Genomic DNA, 25,850 nt, shown 5'->3' with positions numbered 1-25,850 from the left:
GGAAAGAAAGAGAGAGAGAGAGAGAGAGAGAGAGAGAGAGAGAGAGAGAGAGAGAAAGAAAGAAAGAAAGAAAGAAAGAAAGAAAGAAAGAAAGAAAGAAAGAAAGAAAAAGAGAGAAGATGAGATAACACCACGGCCACATGGCAATACATGGGCTAATAGAAATGGGTTAACTTAAGATGCAAGAGCTTACTAGGAATATGCCTGAGACATATTCTGGCCAGTGTTGTAATTAATACAGCTTCTGTGCGAGTATTCGTGCCTGGGTGGCTGAGAAACAAAAGCACCGTCTCTGTCTACAAACAACCCCAACTACTTAGCAGCAGATGGTTAAGCTGCCTAGCTTCTACAAGCTTTTATTTAAAACAGTCTAAGAAAAAAAAATCAATACAGCAAATCTCTGCTGATATAAAGAAAGATTCTTTGTGAGTTGTTTAAACTTGATTTTGTCATGTATAGTACTCACTGCTATCTGATTATCAAGACTCAGCACCTCATCCTCCGAGTACTAAGATATACAGGTCTATTTTATAAAATTAATCAACATTTGAGTGCATATTCTTTTGCATGAAGAAAAAGGCAGTAAGGCACACACATTCCTACCTTTAAAACTGTCTCATTGGTCAACAGTGCAACTTGCTTTTCTGAAGCTTGTTTTTCCACGTACCTAAAATTTTTGTCATCCCATACAGAAAAAGGGGAATATTAAGCAATTTGCATATTTGAATAACATGTTGGAAAAATAACTACCTAGAATCGTTTCCCTATTTTTTATATTTCTGCTCAAAAATAAATTCAAGATAACAGTTCGTAATTGCCTTAATGATAATTATTGAAGTCATAAAGGTGATATAATATCATTTCTAAAAGATAACTCTAGAGAACTTACAAATTATGTAAAATATTAGTAAAAATATTTTTATGCTAAAATTTTAAATCCAACAAAGAAACTCCATTACTAAAAGCAGTATGGTCCTACACTGCAAAATAAACTAGCATTCCATTCCTCAGTCCAAAGCCAACGGAAGCTAGCATTTTTCATTTCATCCTAGTCTCTAGTATAAAATACATTAAATATAGACTCATCTTTTTACCTCCTAAATGATGGAAGGCGCCGGATGTTTTCACATTGATTAACTGAGAAAAATTTTACTCTTTTCTTGGCTTCTGGGAGATCACAGCACAGAACACTCAGGGGTTGCAAATAAAAATGTTCTAGTAGAGAAAGCTGAAAGAAATAATATTTTTTTTTATAGTTTGGTAGTAAACATTTTGCCCTTTACCTTCTTAATTTTAACTCTTTTAAAAGCAAACGTATATATAGTTGGAGAGCATTTGCTGCTCTTGGAGATAAGAGGTTGGGTTCCCAGCAACTAGGAGCCAGTGACCATTTGTAACTTCAGCTCCTGAGAACTGGACACTTTCTTCTGGCCTTCAAGGCACTGTACATGTGAGACACTAACAGACTTATAAGACAAATACCAACGCACAAAAATAAAAATAACTATTAAAGCAATTATGTTACAATAACATTGCAACAGAACTTAGAGACCTTTCAAGACTACAATTCTGTGGACAAGGTCAGAAAAAGTAATCTCAGAAATACATACTAAAAGAAAACAAAGCAAATAGATGAATACATTAGTGCAAAACTAGCTAAAAGTATTGCAAAAATTATATGGATGGGACTATTATATGATCTAAAGATCTAATAGATACTCAGAAGACATCACCCCAAATTATACTACCTGATCTCTCTGTTCAAATAAATACAATGTTGCAGTTCAAATAAATACAATGCTATACCTACTGATAAAAGTAACAAAATTCTGTACCTTCAAATTCAGTTTTAACCCACCCCCCAAAAAAAGTATATGCACTAGTAAAGAACTCAAATAATAGACTGCTGCTGTCTTCATAGGGATGACTTTCTAAATTCTACAGTGATTTAATAAGATTATCATTTTTTTTCTGATTTTAAGCAAGCTTGTTTATTCAGATTACCTTGTATCCCATTCTGTTTTCTGTAGCTATGATAAAGATCATGACCAAAAGCAATTTAGGAAAGAAAATAAAGGGTTTATTGGCTTAAATATTCCAACCACAGGCTGGGTGATGGTGGCACACGCCTTTAATCCTAGCACTTGGTAGGCAGAGACAGGTGGATCTCTGTGAGTTTGAGGCCTGCCTAGATTACAAACCCAGTTCCAGGACAGTCAGAACTGTTTTACAGAGAAACCCTATCTTGAAAAACCAACCAAACAAACAAACAAACAAACCACAAAAAACCAAAAACCAACCATATAACATTATTGAGGGAAGCAAGAGCAGTAATTCTCATAAGTAGAGATGGAACCACGGAGAAATGGGGTTTACAGGCTTGACTGGGCTTCCATTCAGCAACCTTTCTTATACCCAACCCCAGGATGAGCTGTCCAGAAGTGGCACCACCCACAGTAGGCTGTGCTTTCTTATGTTAATCAACTATCAAGAAAATGCCACTATGACATATCCAGTGTGGTAGAGGGATGTCTTCATTTGAGGTTCTTTCTTCCCAGGGGAACTTTACAACAAATTGACAAGAAACCAACACACCGTATTACTGGACTGATAGGACTTTAGAAGATAGCATTTCCCAAAGGAAGTTAATGATTTAACATGCTCTTATATATACAAATTTTAAAATATTTGGTTGGCTACAGGGTTGCTGTGATGTTTTCTCTATTCCGAGTCTCTGCAGAGCTGTTACACATGACTTCACCTGTCAGATGGCACTTCTGTGCCTAAGACAGTCACACTTAAGAGTTTCTAAGGATAAAAAGATTAAGATTTTCATATTAGACTTTTCCAATAAAGGTTATAATATACAGGTCTTAATGAAATTGACAACTGGCATGTACCCACAATGACTATACTTTGATAACTTAGGTAGTTCCCAAGAAAAGTAATTAATATTAACTTTTAAACAACTGAAAAATGGGGTTCTTTTTAGGTTAAAACCAATGTTATGAAGTTAAGATCAAGAATCAGTTTACACAATTCATATGACCCTAATGAGCATGCATTCACAATGCATACAAATAAATATCAACACACATTTATACTGAATAACAAAGTATAGCATATCACTTATTTTCATATAACCAAAAAATGTGGTTTTACGGTTTGGAAAAATGTCAGCAGCAAAGGCCACAAACACACACAGAAGAAAGCTGAAGACATCCATTCTATGGCTCAGCAGAGAAGTCTGTTGGTCCCTAATAAGTGGCATTCCTTAGGTGAGTACATCAAGTTCTAACCTCAATGGTTAAGAATCTCTAATGGAAAGAGCTCTTTTCCATTACTGATAACACAATGTTATCTTCTACAGGTGACTGCAAGGTAAGAAAAGAAAGGTGGGCCCTAGACTTTATTCTTTCTAGATCTTACTGTGAAAATGTCTTCATCATTATACTAGTCGATCGGGAATAATGTACACGACCTACAGATGGCGAACTTTCAAACTCACCAGTATTTCTTACCTTAAGTCCTTTGATGAAGTTTCGAATGGAGAAATCATGATATAAAAAGATGTTGGTCAGGACCTGTAATGCCTTTTTACTTATTTTAAAAGGAAATTGAGCTGTAAAAAGCAGCTGAAAGAGACAGAAGGGTGAAAGACATATTCCTTAGTCTTCATTTATCATGCACATGAAGGATAAATAGCAAGACACAACAAATATGAAAGCAATAGTAGCTATCTATACTGTTTCTTTTTTAAGATCAAATATCAAACAAATATAAATTTTACTACTTGAGAGTGAAAACACCAAAAAGCAATGAGCATTACAATCCCAGTGTGTGTGGAAGGCGATCTTACCAGGTAGCCCTGGCCATCCTGAATTTACTATGTACACCAGGTTGACAAAAACAATAAAAAAATAAATAAAATCCACAGAGCTCTGCCTGCTCTTTCTCCCAAGTGCCACCATTCCCATGTTCAAACTACATTCTAAACCAAAGATGTCTGCCAGCTTCCATTAAATCCCTGATCTTCAAGTAATGTACATATATTTATTTAGTTATATAGTTAGCAGTATAACCTCTTTTCTCATACCAGAAGATTAAAAAATTGAGGCACTTTTTTTGCTATCAAATAAGTCTTCTCTCCCTTCTGATCCAAACTAGTGAAGAGTAGTAAGCTATCTGGTACTGAATGAGAACATATGAAGAACAGAAATGATTTCTCTTTTTGAAACTACAGAGCAACCTGCATTATCTGGTTAGTTTTCTTTTTTTTTCTTTTAATATTTATTTATTATGTATACAATATTCTGTCTGTGTGTATGACTGTAGGCCAGAAGAGGGCACCAGTCCTCATTACAGATGGTTGTGAGCCACCATGTGGTTGCTGGGAATTGAACTCAGGACCTTTGGAAGAGCAGGCAATGCTCTTAACCTCTGAGCCATCTTTCCAGCCCTATCTGGTTAGTTTTCAATGAGCTACAGTGATGCTTTACATTTGAAAATCAAACCTTATACCAGAATTTTTTAACAAAAGTATATTTTCACAAGGACAGTTACATTTGGTTATAATGAGTCAATTTTAAACTGAAGTAATTTTTTTTATAATTTTTTAAATATTTATTTATTTATTATGTATACAATATTCTGTCTGTGTGTGTCTGCAGACCAGAAGTGGGCAGCAGACCTCGTTACAGATGGTTGTGAGCCACCATGTGGTTGCCGGGAATTGAACTCATGACCTTTGGAAGAGCAGGCAATGCTCTTAACCACTGAGCCATTTCTCCAGCCCCGAAGTAATTTTTTCTAATGTGTCAATAAATCAGAATGCTATCTGCTGTGAACAGATGTGGAGAAGTGGTCAGTAGAGGACCAAACAGGTTGTCATTTTACCCTACACAACCATCAGTTTTCACAGGCACATCTTACTGGAATCTAGGATGAATCTGTGGCAGTCGATAATAAAGAACCATACTGCTATTGACACAGAAATGTTATCGCAGTTAAAGTCTAAGTTTAGCAGCTGTTGCTAAGAGCAATGTGACAGTTGTCAAATTCCACAGAACAACCTCAGGGCTGGAGAGAGGGCTGGAGCTCATGAGCACCCATCAATCAACACCCTCTTCTGACCTCAAAAGGCCCTGCATCTGTGTGGTGCACTTACATCTATGCGGACAAAACACTCACACAGATACAATAAAAGTAACTCTTAAAACACTTAAACCATCTTATCTAAAATATAAGGTCAAAACAGTCTGGTAATGGTCTGAAGTCCATAAATTCTGTAAAATTTTACTTATTATTTTTACAACTCAAATCCAGGGCTTGCCTTCTATACTGCCAGACAAGTGGTTGTTAGTGGGCTATATCTCTAGATCTCTAAATTAATTTTAAAAGCCTAATCTTTTCAACTAAGTAATGAAAACAAGAGTGAATATAGCTGGGTGGTGGTGGCACACGCCTTTAATCCCAGCACTCAGGAGGCAGAGGCAGGCGGCTCTCTCTCTGTAAGTTCGGGGCCAGACTGGTCTACAAGAACCAGTTCCAGGACAGGCTCCCAAAGCTACAGAGAACCTTGTCATGAAAAACCAAAAAGAATGAATAGATACATAAAATCACTTTCATAAAGCTTATTTTTATTTGAGAGGCAATTTTATACAGAGAGAGACTATTCAAGAATAAACATAATTTAATAAGAATATTAAAAAAATATGCAATAAGTTGAACAAAATCTGAGAGACACATGATTTATTGGTATCACTTCTTACAGACAATGGATGTCTGATAGTGTGTGTTTCACTCCATGGCACGGGTGGTAAGCTTAATTCCTTTTTACCTTATCAAGAATTACTGTCAGGTGCTCCTTGGAAGACAGAGACTGGAACAGCTCTATGCACAGCAGAGATGACACTGCATGAGGAAGCAGTCGATGGATAATAACCGGAGAAGTGGCGATTCCAAAAATGAGAATTAGTGGAAATTCATGCAGATGCTGACTGGTTTTTAAAGAAAGATACAAAAGCTTCTTCAGCAAATGTTTTTCAATATATTACACTTCAAAATGATTATTTTAAGACATTCTTATTAAGTTTGCTTTTTAAAGTGAAAAATAATAAAATGGCCACCTTCCATATTGATTCCAATCAATCCATATGGATCCTTTTCTTTTATAAACAAGGACACAGAGATCCATGAGATAACCAAAGTTCTGTAACAATGTGTCAATATCACTTAAAATACTCTTACTGACTTTGAGACTCACCTAGTCTTCCTCACATCAGTCTCTCCTTCCTTTTCACACATACATAGCTTTACACATATGTAAGGAATTTTTTAATGGACATCATTCAGAAGAATCATATCCCTTCCTTCTATTTCTGTCCTAAATATCCTGAATGTGATCATATCAGCAAGGCTAAGACAGAACAAACAGCAGCCATGCAGTGGAACTGCACTATTCATGAAGGGCTCTGCAGATCACACCTCTCTGCACTCCCCTCCTTCCTACTGCTTTTCAGTGTGGGCTGCATGGCCTTCTTTCTCCATTCAAGGAACTATAAGCACAGCACTGTCTTGCGTCTGCTCTATGTCCACAGTACTATCAAATCCAAGTTAAACACTGTTACACACCACATTGCACATCTGCAGAGAATGTTACAAAGTTTAAAAAATATCTTAGGACATTAACCCAAGAAATACACTTCAACAGTAGAGAATTTGCTCAGGCATGCATGAAGTCTTGGGTTTTATCCCCAGCCCAGGGGGGAGGGGTTATTAAGGGGATAGACGACTATATCTACAACTCATTATTCAATGAAACAAAATCCTAACAAAATCACATTCAAAGTAAGACTTTTTAGTATGTTAGCTGACATACAGAATATGCATGACAAAGTTAATTATATCCTAACAAATATACAACAGGAGCAAATGTCATGTGAGTTTAAAATAGGGTTAGTTACTTCAATTTTAAGTCTCACAAGATTGCCTTAAAATACTCATGACATTAAAAAAAAATCTTACTGCAAATATATAGAAATAAGATACTTTCATAATGAAAACAGTTAAGGAGGTAATATTTGTAAGATGAATGATATTTTATACCTATTTACCAAGTTAACTAAGAACAGGTGAAATCTGTCTGGTCAACCTTATGCTAAAAACCAAGAAAATAATTTGCTACGAAGTCTTTGAACATTCACTTTTGGAAAAAAAAATCTAAAATAGTTCTGAATTTCATTAAGCTGGTCTTAAAATACTATGTTTTTAAGTTAAAAGTATTGTTTTCTTACCACAAAGGAAATTTTACACAAAAAGTCAAGTAATTGGATGTGAAGAGTTTAAAGGAATGGGAACAAGAAGAAGGGAGAGAAAGCTAAAGGAAAGTGAAACCAGATACGCAACATGCCTTATGGAAATCTGCTACTTTGAATGCACAGGAAAATAAAACAGGGACCAGTGATACGGCCCAGCAAGTAAAGGCACACCTGGAGACCCGAGTGTGAGCACAGGACACCCATTCGCAGCTATCTAATCTCCACACAAACAGCAGTAACAAATGAGAATACGAAGGCCAAGCAGTGCATCCTCTACCTGCTGATGATAATGAAGTCCTGGAGTACTTTCGTGCTGAAGCTCTCCATATTCTTCAGGATGAGCACAACAGGAGGACACTGCCATTGGCTACAGGTCGTCCTCTTTTTGCTTGTCAGTTTGGGGCCTGTCGTCTAATGGAGGAGTTAAATTGTCAAACAATACCACAATGACACTTGTTAATGTATTTCTTTCTATATTTCACAATAACTGTTTTTATTTTCCCAAATAAATAAACAGTTACCAGCAGAATCTGTTTGTAGACCTGGTAACAGTAAGGAAAAGGTTCAGTATGACCCATAACACATAGGAGACAGATTTTTCTGCTGAAAAACATAGGAAAAGAACCTTTAATCTTTGCTCTAACCTGAGCTTTGCTATCATTGTAAAGGCACAATAAATGCAGTATTATAAACTTTAAACCTTGAAATGGACACTAAGTATTTGGTCAAACCAAATTTAAAGACACTGGACTTAAATTACCATGAGTTTGATTTCTAAAAACATCTAAGAGTTTGGATCAAATTAAGCTATTACCATAAGCATTCTTACATAAAACGCAATGAGATTTCATGTATGATTTCAGCAAAACACTAGAAAATTCACCCCAGTACTTTTACTTAAACACAGCACCCAGGAACCGTCCAATGAAGACGCTCACAGTAGAATGACATTATACTTTGTTGAACATATATTATGTATTGCATTGTTTTGTTCAATAACCTTCTTTATACAATAATGTTTCCCAAGAATTCTAAACATGGAACTAAAATTTAAAAATAACAGAATTACTCGTCAAGTACTAAATTGACAGCAGGAATAGGTGATATGTGTCTACGAAACAAAAGCAAATACTGAAGAACTTAGGAGGTAATATAAGGAAGTTACAGCTATTATTGCAGAAATAGAATTTCCAACAGAACAAACTTTGGATGTTTTCTCTTTGCCATTTCATGGACTTCTCCAACAAATATAATGTCTTCTAAGAATCTAAACACTCATTAGTAATTAATCTACATACTAGAAGAATGCTTTCAAATTCTAGTAGCTTCAGAAAAAATCGCTACCACAAACTGCTATCATTGCTCTGCACATTTGTTTATCAGAAGGATGAGCTACAACGGAAATAACCTGGGCCAGCCTCTGGACACCCAGTCTCCGGTACCTGTGTGGCAGTCGTGTACCAGCTGCAAAGGGAGTCCATTGAGTAGCTGGTCGTTCTCAAGGTCTTCACACTTCTCGTCTCTTTGGATTTTTCATCTACACAGCAGTCCATCAACTGTGAGGTCAACTTTTGTAAAAAATGTTTCACATCTGCAGAATATAAAAAGCAAGAAAACTTATCCATAGAAACCTTTGCTAAGCAGATTGCATTATTTGAGTAGAATACACTTTTTCTATATTTCATCAATATAGCTATCATGTGCTAAATACATTATTATTACTTTTTAGTACCCTTCCCTTAATATTTAAATTTCATCCAGGGTTGGACAGATTCAGCTAGTACTATACTTCTCTAGCATGCACAAAACCCTGGAGCTGACTGCCAGTTCTAATAAATACAATGTTCTAATAAAAAAATAGTTCTAAATAAAAACAATGTGGTCAAGCATGCCTGAAATTCCTGGACTTGGGAGAAATTCAAGGTCATCTTCTGCTACATAGTAAATTCAATGAAAGCCTGGGTTATATAAAACCCTTTCTAAGTAAGATGAATAAATATATCTCATTAGTTCAGACTAAGATCAGATCAAAATTTATATGTATTATCTACAAGTGTCATCTAAGCAAATGTAGAGGCAGGAAATTATAAATTATTTTTTAGAATATCATGTATTTATCCTTAAAATCAAGAATTATTTTATTGATTACAAATCTTGATTTACACGCATTTAAAAAAGACATCCTTAAAAGACTGTAATTCTAATTTAGTACATTAAATCTGTTATCAGTCCAGATGCAAACAAATCTGAGTATGATAGTGTGTGCTCTTCATAATTTAATGGCTTTACAAACTCAAGTCTGGCTCTGCCTACAACTATATGTTTAACCACTGATGGCCTTTGCAAGTGGAAAAACAAACTGACTTATGGCAATGGGTGAGACATGCACAGAGAGGAGGCCAGGCAGAGTAGGCAAGCACTGAAACAACTCACCAAAAACCACGCCAATTATATTTTACCTGGACAATCCTTAGCTTGCAGTGAGACTACATATGGTGTGACATTATTCCGAAGAGTCTCTGTTAGACTTCTGAATATTAAATCATGATCTGTGACATTCACACCTATGGGAAAATAAACAACATCATGTCATCATCTTTTTAATAATTTAACAAAGGGTATTTTTAAAAATTAAGTAAAGCACCAAATAAAAACAATTTAAAAATGCCATTTTCAATAGAAATTCAGAAATTTACAACATGATTGACTCTACTCACAGACTATGACATGGCTAAAGGAAATGTGGTACAGTTTACTCCTGAACAGCCTAAGGTAGTTCTCGACATAGTTCTTACTGAGGGATGGGAAACCTACTGGAGTAAGTTTAGCTGCTGTCTACCTCTGCCTCTCGAGGTAAAGCATAGTGTTAACGGCCCACTATTCCATAATACACTATCTCAGAACATATTTCTACATGGTATGGTGATGAGAATCTCAGGCCCCAGTTTGCACCTGCTGCATAGGAGGTAGTCACCCAGCACCTACAAACAGGCTGAAGCCAGGGTCAGGATATGCTAATGTAGTTCCGCTCCTTCTTTGTAATTTAGAGGACGCCTGGGATAGAGATGCTAACTCAGCCTATGTGACAGAGAGGGCATAGAAAGATGTGAACTTGACTAAAGTCATTCACCTAGTTACCTAGGAAACACATGCTAATGAATTTACCTTCAGTTTACGTTTTGGTATAAAGGCTGTTTGGAAAATAAATGCATGGAATTTTCAGGATGTGAACTCAGGATTTCATGAGGGATCACTGAAAATCTCCCTCCTGATAAAGCTATGTGAGTTGTGTCTTTAATACTAGGCCTCCCCTCTGGTCTGAAAAAATAATTTATGGTCTGGACTGGCACCAGACCCCGACACTTACTATACATAAAACCCTTGAATCCATGAGCCAAACATTTTCTTTCGTTAAGCTGATCATCTATCTTTTTGTCAGTATTGAAATGTTAATACAACTAATTTGTTCAATTCTTCCTTTGAAAAGATTATTAAGCACATATAACTGACCTTGGAAAATAGCTCAGGAGCAATTTCATTCCTTATCAAAGTCACACAGAAATCACGAGTCATTTAAATACAAGGAACTAAACAATCTAACCCTGTTGTGACTTCACTTAAAAACTGAGGATAAGCCGGGCGGTGGTGGCGCATACCTTTAATCCCAGCACTCGGGAGACAGAGGCAGGCGGATCTCTGTGAGTTCGAGACCAGCCTGGTCTACAAGAGCTAGTTCCAGGACAGGCTCCAAAGCCACAGAGAAACCCTGTCTCGGAAAAAAAAAAAAAAAAAAAACCAAAAAAAAAAAAAAACTGAGGATAAGCAGGGCGGTGGTGGCGCACGCCTTTAATCCCAGCACTCCGGAGGCAGAGGTAGAGGCAGGCGGATTTCTGTGAGTTCGAGGCCAGCCTGGTCTACAAGAGCTAGTTCCAGGACAGGAACCAAAAGCTACGGAGAAACCCTGTCTCGAAAAATCAAAAAAAAAAAAAAAACCAACCAACCAAACAAACAAAAAAAAACCTGAGGATAAAAAGATGCTACTATTATTTAAATCGCAGTAGTTAATTGAAAAGTGTAGACTAATTTCTGAGACAACTGAAACAAAATTAAAACTTTGGGTCTTTGGTATTTATCAAAGTATCTTTTCATTTAGAAAAACATCAGTTTTTTTAATATTTATTTATTTATTATGTATATAATATTCTGTCTGTGTGTATGTCTGCAGGCCAGAAGAGGGCACCAGACCTCATTACAGATGGTTGTGAGCTACCATGTGGTTGCTGGGAATTGAACTCAGGACCTTTGGAAGAGCAGGCAATGCTCTTAACCACTGAGCCATCTCTCCAGCCCCCCCCCCCCCCAAAAAAAATCAGTTTTTGGTGCTCTCTACAAAGTACATCAGAATTGGCAGGAAATGTCTCCACTACTTTGGAATTCATTCTATTAAGTGGTACCTTCCCTAACTTAACAATTTGTGACTTACAATCCAGGACAGTCTGGTGTACAGATTGAGTTCTAGGATAGTCTGGGAGACAGAGAAACCCTGTCTTAGAGAGAGAGAGAGAGAGAGAGAGAGAGAGAGAGAGAGAGGGAGGGAGGGAGGGAGGGAGGGAGGGAGGGAGGGAGGGAGGGAGGATGAACAATTCTTTGACATTTTGGCAGATAGCAGCACAAATATTCAACCTGCTTTAAATTTGCCAGACAAGTCATAGGATATAGAAAACAATTTCAGAATCATTCATGCCAGCAATAAAACCTCTTTAAAAATTCCAGAAAACAAATATACTAGCAGACAAATTTACATTTTGCCTCTCTCTCTCTCTCTCTCTCACCTATCTACTTTTAGCAGGTATAGTTGTTTGAATGTGAGTGGCCCCTACATGCTCATATATCTAAATGCTTGTCCCAGCTGGTGAAACTGTTCTGGGAAAGATTAGATGTGGCCTTGTTGGAGGTGTGGTCGTGCTGGAGGAGGTGTGTCACTGGGGTGGGCTTTGAGGTGTAAAGGCCCATGCCAGACCCAGTCTCCCTCTCTCTGTCTACAACTTGAGGATAAGATGTGAGCTCTCAGCTACTGCTACAGCACCATGCCTGCCTGCCCCTCATCATGATGGTCATGGACTCACCCTCTGAAACCTTAGATGGTGACAAGGTCTTAAAGTGTCCCAGGGAATTATCAGGTGAACCTGGGCGAGAAGTGGCTTTGGTTGGAAAGAAATTATAGAAGGCACATGTGGATCCGAATCTTAATTGCATTCTGGTCATAGTACCCTCCAAACATCCCCCTACAGAAATTTTGGTGGAGAGGGAAGATACTATCTTTATCCATAGAAACTAAGTAAAAAATAAAAATCTTAAGTGGAAAAGGTCTCTGAGTTAATTCCAAAAGGAAAATTGAGACTTTGTCAATCATCAGGAATAGACCCAGCAGAAATTATAGTACTTTCTAACAATAAGGAAATTGATAAACTATGGGAAGAAAGGGAACTCTGGCAAAGAGCATGTATTAATTTTTTGGGGGAGAGATTAACAACTATCCCAAAAGCAAGAGAATTCAATTTTCCAACTTATAAAGACGACTAATTGATTTCCTCCTCCTCAAAAAAAAAGAGGACTAACTGGATCCTTCTTCATATTGTACAGGACACACCAATAACTGGAGCCGCTACATTCTATACTGATGCAAGTAAGTCATGAAAGGCAGGTTAAAAAAATCAGAAAATTTAAGTAAAGTGGATCAAAGCCTTCATTATTTTGTCTAAAAGTCAAAACTATATTCTATTCTCATGGTACTAAGGGATTTTAAAGGACCTCTCAACATAGTTACTGATTCACAATACGCAGAAAGTTGTTTTACATATGAAAACTGATGGATTTATAACAGATGACACAGAAATGACTTTATTAATTATTCAGTAACCAGATATAATCAGGCATAGGAATCATCCCGCTGAAGGTCTCAGAATTTCATAAAAACATCATGGCAATAGCTAAGGTTTAAAAAAAGACCTTTTCATCATGTGGCAACAAGCCAAGGAAATCATAAAGAAATGTCCTATTTGTTCTTTATACAACCAAACACCACTATCTGCAGGAAGTAACCCCAAAGGGAACTCAAAGGAATGAAAGTTGACAGATGGATGTGTTCCATTTTGTAGAACTGGAAAACTTTTTTTTTTTTTTTTTGGTTTTTCGAGACAGGGTTTCTCTGTGGTTTTGGAGCCTGTCCTGGAACTAGTTCTTGTAGACCAGGCTGGTCTCGAACTCACAGAGATCTGCCTGCCTCTGCCTCCCAAGTGCTAGGATTAAAGGCGTGCGCCACCACCACCCGGCTTATATACATTACTTTTAAAGATTTATTTATTTTTTATGTACACAGTGTTCAGCCTCCATGTATGCCTGCAGGCCAGAAGAGGGCACCAGATCTCATTACAGATGGTTGTGAGCCACCATGTGGGTTGCTGGGAATTGAACTCAGGACCTCTGGAAGAACAGTCAGTGCTCTTAACCTCTGAGCCATCTCTCCAGTTCAGAACTGGAAAACTAAAGTATGTATACCACATCATTGATACCTCAGGTTTTCAATGGACAACTGCTCTGAGCTTGGAAAAGGCTCAGAAAAGGTAATCACACATTTACTAGAAGTTATGGCCATTACGGGTATACCTGAACAAATAAAGACAGTCAATACTCCAGCATATATCTCTAAGAAAATGAAAGTTTGTTGCTTATTATAATATAAAGCATATTACAGGTACACCACACAATCCTATAGGGCAGGCAGTTATAGGAAGATCAAATAAAAATCTAAAGGCTAGGGCTGGAGAGATGGCTCAGAGGTTAAGAGCATTGCCTGCTCTTCCAAAGGTCCTGAGTTCAATTCCCGGCAACCACATGGTGGCTCACAACCATCTGTAATGGGGTCTGGTGCCCCCTTCTGGCCTGCAGGCATACACACAGACAGAATATTGTATACATCATAAATAAATAAATAAATAAATAAATAAATAAATAAATAAAATCTAAAGGCTATATTAAATAAATAGAAAGGGATGATAAATACCCCCAGAAATAGATTGCATAATGCTTTATTAATTTTGAATTTTCTAAATGCTAATGATAAAGAAACAAAAGCTGCAGAAAGACATCGGATAGTAAAAAAAACTATAGAAATAAATCAGCCAATATATTTTAAAGGTGTATTGATCTCAGAATTGAAATCAGGACATGTATTACTTTGGGGAAGGGTACTATGACCAGAATGCAATTTTCCTCAGGAGAAGAAAAGCTATGGACACCATCAAAATTGATAAAATTTTATTTGAACAAGAGACACCTCTTGATTACAGGAGATGATAGTTCATTAAGCACCAATTAAAAAAATATGCACAGGCATGCAAGAATAAACAGATGCACACATACCAAGAATAAGAGCAGCAGTTGGAATTTCTCTGAGTTTCATTTGACAGCCCCAGTTTCTTGAATTCTTCTGGAAATCAGAATGGGACTTTTGCAGAAATTCAGTTAGGTTATCAAACAGGTTTTTATTTAATTCCTCCTGTAATTGCTGCAATGAAAACAAAATTTCATGAATTATTAATTAATAGTAGTAATCTGGCATTTCTTTCCCTAGCCTATTTAGGGTCCTATTGCGGGGAACAGGCAACTCTTATAACTGAAATCATTTAATTGGGGCTGGCTTACATTTTCAGAGGTTTACTCTATTATCATCATGGTGCTAAATGGCGGTGTGCAGGCAGACTTGGTGCTGGAGAAGTAGCTGAGGGTCCTACATCTTTCTTATAGGCAACAGGAATTGGTCAGAGATACTAGGCATAGCTTGGGAATACATGAGACCTCAAAGCCTGCTTCCACAGTGACACACTTCCTCCAACAAGGTCACACCTACTCCAATAAAGCCACACACCTCACAACAGTGCCAGTCATTTGGGGGCCATTTTCCTTCAAACCATCACATCTGGTGCAAGGAAATTTCGATTTTTTTCTTCCCTTTGAATGTCCAGTAATTTCAGTTGGGTGGCAATAAATTAACAGGGTAAAAGAGCCCCACAAATATATCAACACATAATATATTGAAAGGCAATAAAAGAAGGAGAAAACTCCACACAAATATCTTCAGACACAGTGTATTGAGAGTTAACAGAAGGGGGAAACACACAAATATATAAACACACAATGAGGAGTACACAATGAATTGGGAGGGAAGAATAGAAGGGCAAGATGGCTGAACCTTAAACTGAATTCTGTTTGTTTTGTTTTTTGAAATAGGATTTCTTTGTGTAATAGCTCTGGCTGTCCTGGAACTTGCTTTTTAAACCAGGCTGGCCTGAAACTCACAAACATCTGCCTGCTTCTGCCTCCCAAGTACTGGGATTAAACACATGTGCCATCACTGCCCACTGAATTCTTATATATACAACATTTTCAGTGGTGCTGCTAGGGTTGAGGGGGACAGGATGAAGTCTGGGAGAAACTGGAACCATCTACTGTAGGCTGAAGAGGTAATTGATTTGAATCAAAGCACTATCTGGTGAAACAGAGGGTGACAGGAAGCAAAGTAAGGTAGAAGGACAAGTTGTAGAAATAAGAAAGAAAGCACGAAACATCGGATAACCACTACACAGCTAAGTATGAAAGAATCAAACATGAGAGGAACAGAGGCTGCACAAACAGGTAAACGTCTCAGTCGTGAAACAAACCCAATGATTTTAAAGGATTTGGACTTTATACTATAAGGAAGACACCCAAACAGTTCTAAGAAGTGAAAGGCTAACTTGGCACCACTGTGAAGGTCAGAGAGTAAGGGAGCCAGAACTGGTAAGGGGGCTATATAAAACACATCCCAAAGTCTGGGATACAGCTGCATTTGCCTCAAACAGGGGACTGAGCTAGTGGCAGATTAGAAGGATATGATGTCAGAACACACGCTGTAGGGATATTAAGAAATGAAGACAGACAGGAGCTTGTGAGATAGTTGAGCAGTTAAAAGAGCAGAGTGCTCAGGCTGAGGACTGCAGCTCAGTTCCCAGTGGAAGACCTGATGTTAACTCTAACCCAGTGAATCCAGTGCCCTTCTCCTGGCCTCTGAGGCACCTGCACTCATGTGCACCCATCCACCCATACACAAGATAACAGGTAAAATAAATCTTAGGAAAAGAAAACTAGAAGGTAACCTAACCTGGAGACCATACACTCAAGTATCTTCAAGGACTACATGGAAAGCATCAAAGAGCAAAGTGAAGTATAAAGTGATAAAGATAGATGGGAAACAGTAAGAGACTAGAAAGTGTCGGCTGGAAAGATGGCTCAGTGGGTAAGAGTGCAGACTGTACAAGTTTAGGGTCCTCAGAATTCCCAGCGCCCACTCAAAAGCTCTGTGTAACTTTCACTCAAAACCAAAACACTAGTTATGCTTAACTAGTGCTAAAGTTAATGCTTAACATTAGCTGAGCAGAATAAGCTGTTGGCACTGGAGCTACTGACTCGCTCTACTGGAGATACTCACAGGCAGAACGTGTAGTGTTCTAGGTCAGCCTGAGCTAGCGTTAAGACCACGTCTCAAGGGGAAACCAAAACAAACAACCATGAAAACTGAATGTCAGACCAAGTTTAGAATTCAGACTTGTGGAACGTCTTACCTTTAAGCGTGTTATCACAGTAGAGCTCTGTCTTAGCAACTAACCTGTCCCAGTAACTCAGGCTATGCCTAATATTTAGAACATGACAAATTATTTTCTTTGAGATATAAAAGTTGTGTTTGGTTGTAACTTCTCATTTTCTATGCATAATCTAATAAATCTTAGAAATATGGGAAGTAACAAATAGAAGATTTACAGTATTTTACTATAGAAATATAAAAAGGAAATTATTCACCTCTGTTTCAGATTTCATCCGTTGCCATAGCAAGTGATACGTTTCAAATCGAAGTTTACTGTCCTCAGACCCAAGTATCTCATTATTAAAATAATCCTCTTAAAAAAGAAAAACAGAAACTCAGTTTGTTTTTTAACACAATAAAATTAAGAAACAGTGTACAGAGACACACAGCATAGAGAGGGGTATCAAAGCATTTTATACAAATCAAAAAAATCATGTATTTTTTCTATACACTTGGAGAAAAATGGTGTACTTAATTTTGTCTCATTTTTATAATATTAAAAAGGACCATTAAAATTGCAAAGTTCTATTCCTTATAAATCTCTAAGCTTCTACTTAAGGATTTTCAGTTCAAGGTATATACGCACAACATTAATGTTTGCATCCACATTCTCATCTTCTTTACCTTATGATTACTTCCAACTCTTCTCTACTCAACAGTTTTTCAGATTGTTTTTGTTCCACTGACATAGTTTAGTCTAGTCTTTGGTTTAATATGTATTTTTTTCTTTTTTGTTGAAAGGTATGTGCATTGCTAAGAAAGACAGAAGAGTGTGTTGAATCCCTTTGACTGGAGCTAACAACAGATGGTTGTTAGATGCCATATGGGTGCGGAGAGGATTTAACCAACAAAATTGCTTGGAACAGTCCAGCACATAAAAAATGCTTTATAATATTACCAAATTTGTTATAATTACATTGCTAGTGGCTTCACATGTATGGTATATGCCTCAAATATACATGAATAAATAAATGAAGGAATAAATCCTTAATTTTCTTTAAACTATTTCTGGTAAGTTGAATCACCTCCAACATTAAGAAGGTTTGCTTATAACCACACTTAAAGTTTAAGAAGATTTAGGGGAACAAAATCAACAAAGTGGATAGGTTAAGATACTTTACCGATTGGCACAGAGATCCTTCTTTTCTTGAAGTCTGGTTTAAACACAAAACAGCCCTATTTAAGAAAAAAAAGAAGAAGAAGAAAAGAAGAAATAAAGCACAAAGTCAAATTAGGCAAAGCAGACAAATCTAATTACCCGAACACTTTGTAAAAGAACAAGTTCTTTAAAAGGGGAGTTTTTCTTAGAAATACAAAGGAAAGATGCCTTCAACAACTGTGCACGTCTTCCTCCTCAGTCCATCAGCTGCTCTCACACGCTTCAGGACTCGCTCTAACAAGTAGGCAATCTTTTTTAGCTCAAGTTTCATAAAACTTAGGTGGGAAATAACATTAAATTATACATTAAAATAAAGATTAAGTGCCAGGCAGTGTTGGCACACACCTTTAATCCCAGCATTTGGGAGGCACAGACAGGCATTTCTCTGTATTCAAGGGCTGCCTGGACTGCAGAGAGACCTGGTCTACAGAGCCAGGGCTACAGAGAAACTCTGTCCAAAGAGCCAAAAAATTAAAAAAAAAAATAAAGATTAAGTTTAAACACTGATACTCTGCCATTCCAAATGATTTATTTAATTAACTCCAAGTATCTACAACCAGGATGTAAGTAGACAATTTTGGCTCGTTTCACCCAGCATCGTTTTTCAATGAATAAACTCCTTTCGACTTATCCATTACCGTCTGGCTCCAAACTCACCGTTCACCTCTGTAACCCTGCACTTAGGAAATGGAGGCAAGAGCACTGCCATAACTGAGGCTAGCCTGGTTTATAAAGTGAACTCCAGGCCCCTGGACCATACAATAAACGATTTTTTAAAAAAGAGAAAAACTAGGGCATGGTTTACACACTTGTAATCTTAGTGCTTGTGGGGACAGAAGAACCAAGAGTTCAAATCATCTTCCCTTACACGAGTTTGTGGCCAGTCTCGCTATGCAACCAAATGAAATCAAACCCTCATCTCTTGTGGGAAACCCTCCCAGATTCTCTCGCAAGAAATGCTTCTCCCAAGATCTCAGGATTCAAACATATTTGCTTTGTCTCCCTGATAAATTTTGAGCATACTTCCAGCACAGATAGATTTTACTTATAACCACCTCCTCAATGTTTATGGCAGTACTAATAAACACATTAAGCGATCGGTATATAGAATGAATAAATACTGGCTGTCTAATTCTCCTGGTAATTTTCTAGCCACATTAAGCTTCTTATTATTATATTTGACTATTGGTACTGGGCGTCTAAGTTTCTAGCTGTGGCGTATTCTACCAAAATGAGAGCTGCATTTTATGGATAGCCTCCAAGATTTCCGTTTGGAAAATGAGCTAAAAGAAATAAAATGACAAAAAAAGTCATCTCCGACTAGTGTTAGACACCTGTGTAAAATATAAAGTGGCCATGTGGATTACATGTTTCAGATTAAGTTGTACCTTGTATTCTTATATTTGCAACTAGCAGAGCTATGTGAACTACTTCTACATATTTTGGATAAGTACCTTGTACCATCACAGGCTACTACTGCACCTTTCCCTAGGGACCTGCACATCAGCAAGGGTAGCGCTGACGCAGCAGGGCATGGGGAGTTCTAGCAGGGGTGTTAATCTCATGAGCATTAGCACAAGGACAGGAACACAAGCAATGAGTGCTAACATAAACATGTCGACAGTAATATGCTTCACCATGTTAGACTAGAAGGCCGTCAGCCGAAACATATGGGAAAAGTAGCTACGTAGTTGTGGCGCACGCCTTTAATTCCAGCTCTCTAGAGGCAGAGGCAGGTGGATCTCTGTGAGTGTGAGGTCTACAGAGCGAGTTCCAGGACAGCCAGAACTGTTTTATGAGAAACCCTGTCTTGAAAAACAATAAAACAAGACAGGCCAAAAAATATTTATATAAGAAAAATAACAACACCTGATATGTTTAAGGAGAAAAATAAATTAAAACTTTGGCATTTCCATGAGTTACTGAAATGGTCCTGAAAAGTTCCTGTTTATATAAGGTCTACTTCATAATCATTCATCAACATACCTACTTCTTTTACTTAATAATTTTTTTTTTTTTTTGGTTTTTCGAGACAGGGTTTCTCTGTGGCTTTGGAGCCTGTCCTGGAACTAGCTCTGTAGACCAGGCTGGTCTTGAATTCACAGAAATCCGCCTGCCTCTGCCTTCCAAGTGCTGGGATTAAAGGCGTGTGTCATCATCGCCCGGCTTACTTAATAATTTTTTAAGATTTATTTATTTTAGGTATATGGAGATTTATCTGCATGGATGTGCAGGTACACCTGCTCGCCAGAAGAGGGCGCTATAGATGCTTGTCAGTCACCATGTGGGTGCTGGAAATTGAAAGGACCTTTGGAAGAGCTGCCAAAGCTCTTGACCTTTGAGCCATCTCTCTAGCCTGCCAACAGATCTATTTGTATGAGAAGGAAAAGAAAAAAAAAAAGAAAGGAAAAAAGGCTTTTCTGGAAAAAATTCTCATTTTCTGTAAATTTTAGAATAAGAGGGCTAAGGCTGGGGATGCAGCAACGGAGCACTTGCTTAGCATGCACAAACTACAGAGTTATATCCAGAACTAGGAAAGAAAAAGAAATGAAGTTTTATGCAACGACATGATTAGGAGATAGGGCACCTAAAATACCTGGAACTTTGTAGTCAAGGACAAATAAAAATAGGAATAACCGTAATAAAAACACGAGCACAGTTAAAAATCTGTTTTTCTAGCAACATCTTTAAAAACCTTATATTAGGGACGGGGTATGGTGGTGCACATCTTTAATCCCAGCACTTGGGGGATATAGACAGGATCACTTGTAAAGTGTCTCCATTTTGGTTGAACTGTCACAATTTCTGTAACTGTAATTTGGCTTCTTGAACTAAAGTAACTTGTTTCTTAGCCAGGTGGTGGTGGCACAGGCCTTTAATCCCAGCACTCAGGAGGCGGTGGCAGGTGGATCTCTATGAGTTTGAGGCCAGCCTGGACTACAGAGTGACTTCCAGGACAGCCAGGACTACACAGAGAAACCCTGCCTCAAAACAAAAAACAAAACAAAACAAAAAGGTAATTTGTTTCTATATTCTTTTCTTCCCTGTTCCACACCCTTAGAAGTGCCCAAGGAGGGAAGGTGTTTATTTATCCCCTAAAATTCATGAACTGAGGGTCAACACAGAAAACATTTCAATCTCCTCCAGAACTCTCATCCTGGGAAAACTTTGAAGGGACTTCCTCTGCCATGTGGGCCAGAACTCTCCTTGCACTGTCTGCCATGTGGTCTGCCTACCTGTCTGTGGTGTTAATACCACATCTAAGAAATCCCTCTTAAGAAGGCCAATCCCGCGCAGTATCACCCCTGAACTCCGAACACAAACCCTTTCAGAACTTTGTCAGCTTTATCAGACAGTTTCACTCAGGAGTATCCCTCTGTACTTAAAACAGAAGACTTTCTTTACAGGGCATAGTAGCACAGTCTAGTAGAACTTGCTTTAACATACATGTGCTATCGAAACATGGTAGAGGCTAATGGCAAACTTAGTTTTAAGTTATCTTAACTCAAACGCAATAAGCAAACAGGCTGCTAGGGGGCCTCCTCTTATAAATTATATTTTGATTTGCACTCCCTGCCATCTAGGCAGTCCATGACACCCCAACACGAACACTTTTTTGAATTACATTTTGGGAAGGGGGTGTGTTCGAGACGGGGTTTCTCTGTATAGCTCTGGAGCCTGTCCTGTAGCCCTAGAACCAAAAAGATCCGCTAGGAATAAAGACGTGAGCCACCACTCTCAGGCCCCTGATTTACATTTTTTTTTTTTCGAGACAGGGTTTCTCTGTGGTTTTGGAGCCTGTCCTGGACTAGCTCTTGTAGACCAGGCTGGTCTCGAACTCACAGAGATCCGCCTGCCTCTGCCTCCCGAGTGCTAGGATTAAAGGCGTGCGCCACCACCGCCCGGCCCTGATTTACATTTTTGTTATTTTTTTTTTCTAATGTCCCTTTCTCCACTCTCGGGTTATCCTGATTTTTCTATGTGCTATTTTATTTCTATATTCTAAGGCAAAGGACGTGTCATTCTGCTCTCCCACCCGAGGGCTTTACATTCCAGCCAAGATTCTTATTTTTCAGAGCTTAGCCAAACTGTCACTTTCTCTAAAGCTTTGCTGGTCTCCTGGCAATCCTGGTTCATCGCTCTTCTCTCAGAACCTTTCCCCTTATTAACACGAAGATCTGCTGCTTATTAATATTTCTGATTACAGAAAGGTGTTCTGTTTACGTCTTTATTTCGGTAATTAAACGCACAGGAAGTACTTCTTAGGGAAAAAAAGCAGGAAGCGAGGGGGGAACGCGACATATTCTTGGGGCAGCCGGTCGGCTAGCCTAGGTGCCACAGCCTTGTTGGCCGAAGCAAAGGTGGCCTCGAACGCGGACCTGAGTTCTGCTCTTCCCGGAGCAGGAGCCAACGCCCGTCAAACCTCCGCCTCGCCGTGCTTGCCAAAGAGGCACCGCGGAGGCACCGGCAAGCGCCACCCCCACGTACCTTGGACACCGAGGAAGTGGCCATAATCCACGGCTCCGTGTGCCTGCGCACTGAACACTTCCGCGCGCCCCTGCGGAAGCACTAGCGACTTCCGGCGCGGAGGCGGGGCGTGCGGAGGCGGGCTTCGGGTCGGCATGGCGTGCGCCTTTCGTAGGTCGATCGCCTGTCAGGTACAGTCGCGAGTGGCGAGCCCGCGGGCGCCGGGGCCGCGGGGTGCAGCCTAGGCCGGCTCTGCCTTCTCCCCGAGCAGCGGAGGCGGACGACCCGCGAAAGCACTGGGCGCTTCCCTGTCTTGGCAGTCCCGGTCGTCGTGCTTTAATCCGGGAGGAGTGTCTGTGGGTCGTGATTAGACCCGGTAGAAATTACTAGTCCTCCTTCGTTTGTAGTCATTATTTGCTTTCATCCAGTAACCCTGTATTATATTTAGTTTCTAAATAAAATATTTTAGAGCGTTGAATAAAGTAGATAAAATAAGGGCCAGGCGTATAAGTGCACTCCTTTAATCCCAGCACTCTGGAGGCAGAGGCAGGAGGGTCTCTGTGAGTTCGAGGCCAGCCTGGGCTGCAAGAGCTAGTTCCAGGACAGCTAGGGCTGTTACACAGACTAACCCTGCCTCGAAAAACAAAACAGACAAAAAATTCATGCTAAGGGGCTGCGGTGATGGCTCCTTGGGTAAAAGTGCTAAAGTTCGAATTCCCAGAGCCTGTGTAGAAAAACTTGCGTGGCTAAGGGACTTGTACCCCTCATTTGTTCACAGCGGTCAGTCCTGCCTGAGGTCTGCACAAACTTAGGCTCAGTGTGACTGAGTTGTTTTGGGCAATTCTGGAGATGTTGCATATGCTTCTTAGACATTAAGCATTAAGTCCTGTTTATATCAATGACTTTAATGTACAATCCGTGTGTCTGTATTTGTTTGTGTGTTCCGTCATGTGGAGAGGGCAGAGGACGGGTGTGTTTGTCTTAGTCACCGTCCACCTCGTTTTCTGAGACAGGGTTTCTAACTGAATCTGGGGTTTACCCATTCAGCTAGGCTAGGCTGGCTAGCCAGGGAGCTTCAGGTGAAATGGTGATTCTGGTGTGAGCTGAATTCATTGTCTGGGACAGGCAAACAAAGAATTCACTGTCTGGGGAAGACAACAGACCAAAATACAAGAAAAACAGGAGATAGAGAGAATGAAACAAAGATTTTTACTGAGGCCGGCTTCTGCCTCGGAAAGGGGAGGGAAGAGAAATCTAGGGTTGGGGAGTCTGGGTCTATTTATGGGAGTTGGGGGGGGGGGGTAGGTTTTATCAGGGTTTCTCCAGTGGCTGTGCATGGCCCTCTGGCCCACCAGGGAGATGACCACAGGCTGTTATGCACTACTCGCTCAATTAGGGAAGTGGTCATACTTTGAAGGCCCCTTTCTCTGTCTTTGACTTGCCTTTCCAGCTGTTGTCCATAACTCTTGCTGTCCTTTATCACAGGAAGGCACTGCTAATGAGTGCGCCTCGTGCACCTTGCAGGCGTTGCTCTTCTTAGTGCTTGGCAGGAACTGTAAGCCCTGAGTTCGCCTCTGCTTTCTTTGTTCTCATCTTTATGTGACCAGTTTTTAGTTTTACCATGGCAGGAAATTAACCCCGATCCCCTAACTACTGTCGTAGCTAATCTTCAGCTCTCAACTGTAAAGGGATAAGAGTTGGTTAATTCTGGAGCCAAATTTTAGTAACCGTGGCCTAGGAACATGGATTTATGGTACACCAATTTCCATAGTTCCAGTATGGAAGCAGTTTAATGGAGTATTCATAATAGCAAAAAAAAGTTATAAGTCAAAGCATTTAAGAAATATATTGGTGGAACCATTGGTGAGGAAAGTTACAAGATGGGGTTAGCGCTTCTGTAGACCTTGGATAACGTCGGACAGCCTCTTAGCCCTTCGCTGGGTGGGAGCTAGGGTTTTGTTAAGTTAATGCACCATAGAAGGTTTTTATGTTTGCCAGGAAGTTAGGTCTAGGTAGTTGTCTCCAGATATTAGGTCCAAAGGTGGGCGTGGCCAAAAGGAATTGTGATTAGGCTTCAGATGTGTAACATTCCAAACTCTCCACAGCCACTGGAGATTTCATCACTTAGCTACTGCAGACACAGCTTCTTTTCAGGAATTCTTCATATTACCAAGGTGTAGCTGCAGTTTTTCTTGGTTACCTGTACCAGAACTCCTTGTCTGTGGGGCAGTCCGGAGTGGTCTCCTTCCAAAAATAGGTACAATTTAGTTCCTATGCATGGGCAACAATGTCTTACATATGTTCCTCAAGAAAGCCAACTGGCTTGCTGATACTAGCACATAGCCCTATCCTCCTCCTTTTTTATGCCAAAAAAAAATGCCATGTATTTTTATCATATTTCCCCTCCCCCATCCTCCTTATTTGATCTACTTGGTTATTTCATACCCAGCTTTAGTCCCTTTTCTTCCTCATCCCTAATACCTCATCTCTCCACAGCGCCAGCCCTGGAAGTTACAGGTCTGTTACCAGGCTCAACTCTTACAAGAGTTAAGTTAGGGTTCCAAGCTCAGCTCCCTGTGCGTTCAGGACAAGCGCTTTGCCAATTGAGCCTCGCTCCATCCTCATTGGTGCAATCTTCTGTAAACTCTTCTCCTTCCTCGCTCTTCATGCATACTAACAGGTGCAACATCCAGTTCCCAGAAGTCATCTCTCAAGCAGAAGTTAGGAGGCTTGTCTCCACCACTGCATTTTGACCCGTTGTGGTTTTCTGTCATGGTCTCTGCTTCACAAAGTTCTTCCTCTCTTGTACGCCACACGCCCTAGGAATAGCCAAGTCCTATGTGCCTGTCCCAGGATTATTATGAACATGGAAATGCCTATACCACCAAACAGCATAACCACGAAAGAAGTTCCTTACGAACAAAGATGCACCTGTTTCTACTTATTATTTGTGCTCTAAGGAGCAATCCTGGGCTTCATGCATACTAACAGGGCAAGTAGCTGGTGCTTCACCGCTGTGTGAGCCTATGGCCTTTGCTTTGACTTTTGTTTTGTTTCTTTCCTCCTGACGTTCTGATGGGTGAATCTTTTATGGGGCTCAGGCATGGGATCAGATTTTTCCTAATATTTACTTGTTTATCTACTAAGTGCCATATTTTTTTCTGTTCATTGTTATAGTATCAATGCCTAGAATACTGTCTGGTACACATTAGCTACTCAATAAATG

General features: G+C 39.3%; 2 protein-coding genes across 3 annotated transcripts in view; one reads left to right on the top strand and one right to left on the bottom strand.

The window, feature by feature from the left end:
• The window catches only part of Orc3 (origin recognition complex subunit 3), a 48,564-nt gene extending 25,877 nt beyond the window's left edge, over nt 1-22,687 (bottom strand). The window contains exons 1-11 of the mRNA XM_075971233.1: nt 22,646-22,687; nt 18,120-18,174; nt 17,214-17,309; nt 14,742-14,886; nt 9,779-9,883; nt 8,762-8,910; nt 7,597-7,730; nt 5,840-5,999; nt 3,522-3,635; nt 1,095-1,228; nt 604-667 (exon numbers count right to left, since the gene is read on the bottom strand). Coding sequence (XP_075827348.1) covers nt 604-667; nt 1,095-1,228; nt 3,522-3,635; nt 5,840-5,999; nt 7,597-7,730; nt 8,762-8,910; nt 9,779-9,883; nt 14,742-14,886; nt 17,214-17,231 — 1,023 coding nt within the window. The 5' untranslated portion in view covers nt 17,232-17,309; nt 18,120-18,174; nt 22,646-22,687. The remainder of the gene's footprint in view (nt 1-603; nt 668-1,094; nt 1,229-3,521; nt 3,636-5,839; nt 6,000-7,596; nt 7,731-8,761; nt 8,911-9,778; nt 9,884-14,741; nt 14,887-17,213; nt 17,310-18,119; nt 18,175-22,645) is intronic.
• Nucleotides 22,687-25,850, top strand: part of Rars2 (arginyl-tRNA synthetase 2, mitochondrial) — a 53,113-nt gene continuing 49,949 nt past the window's right edge. The window contains exon 1 of one of the 2 annotated variants that reach the window (XM_075971230.1): nt 22,687-22,815. In XM_075971230.1, coding sequence (XP_075827345.1) covers nt 22,780-22,815 — 36 coding nt within the window. In that variant the 5' untranslated portion in view covers nt 22,687-22,779. Of the gene's footprint in view, nt 23,001-25,850 lie in introns of both variants that reach the window. The other variant, XM_075971231.1, reaches the window with a different exon arrangement.

Source organism: Microtus pennsylvanicus, chromosome 5 (genome assembly GCF_037038515.1).
Source record: "Microtus pennsylvanicus isolate mMicPen1 chromosome 5, mMicPen1.hap1, whole genome shotgun sequence".
NCBI classification, from domain to species: Eukaryota; Metazoa; Chordata; class Mammalia; order Rodentia; family Cricetidae; genus Microtus; species Microtus pennsylvanicus.
Note: the sequence above shows the minus strand (reverse complement) of the source record. Positions and strands in the feature narration are given on the sequence as shown.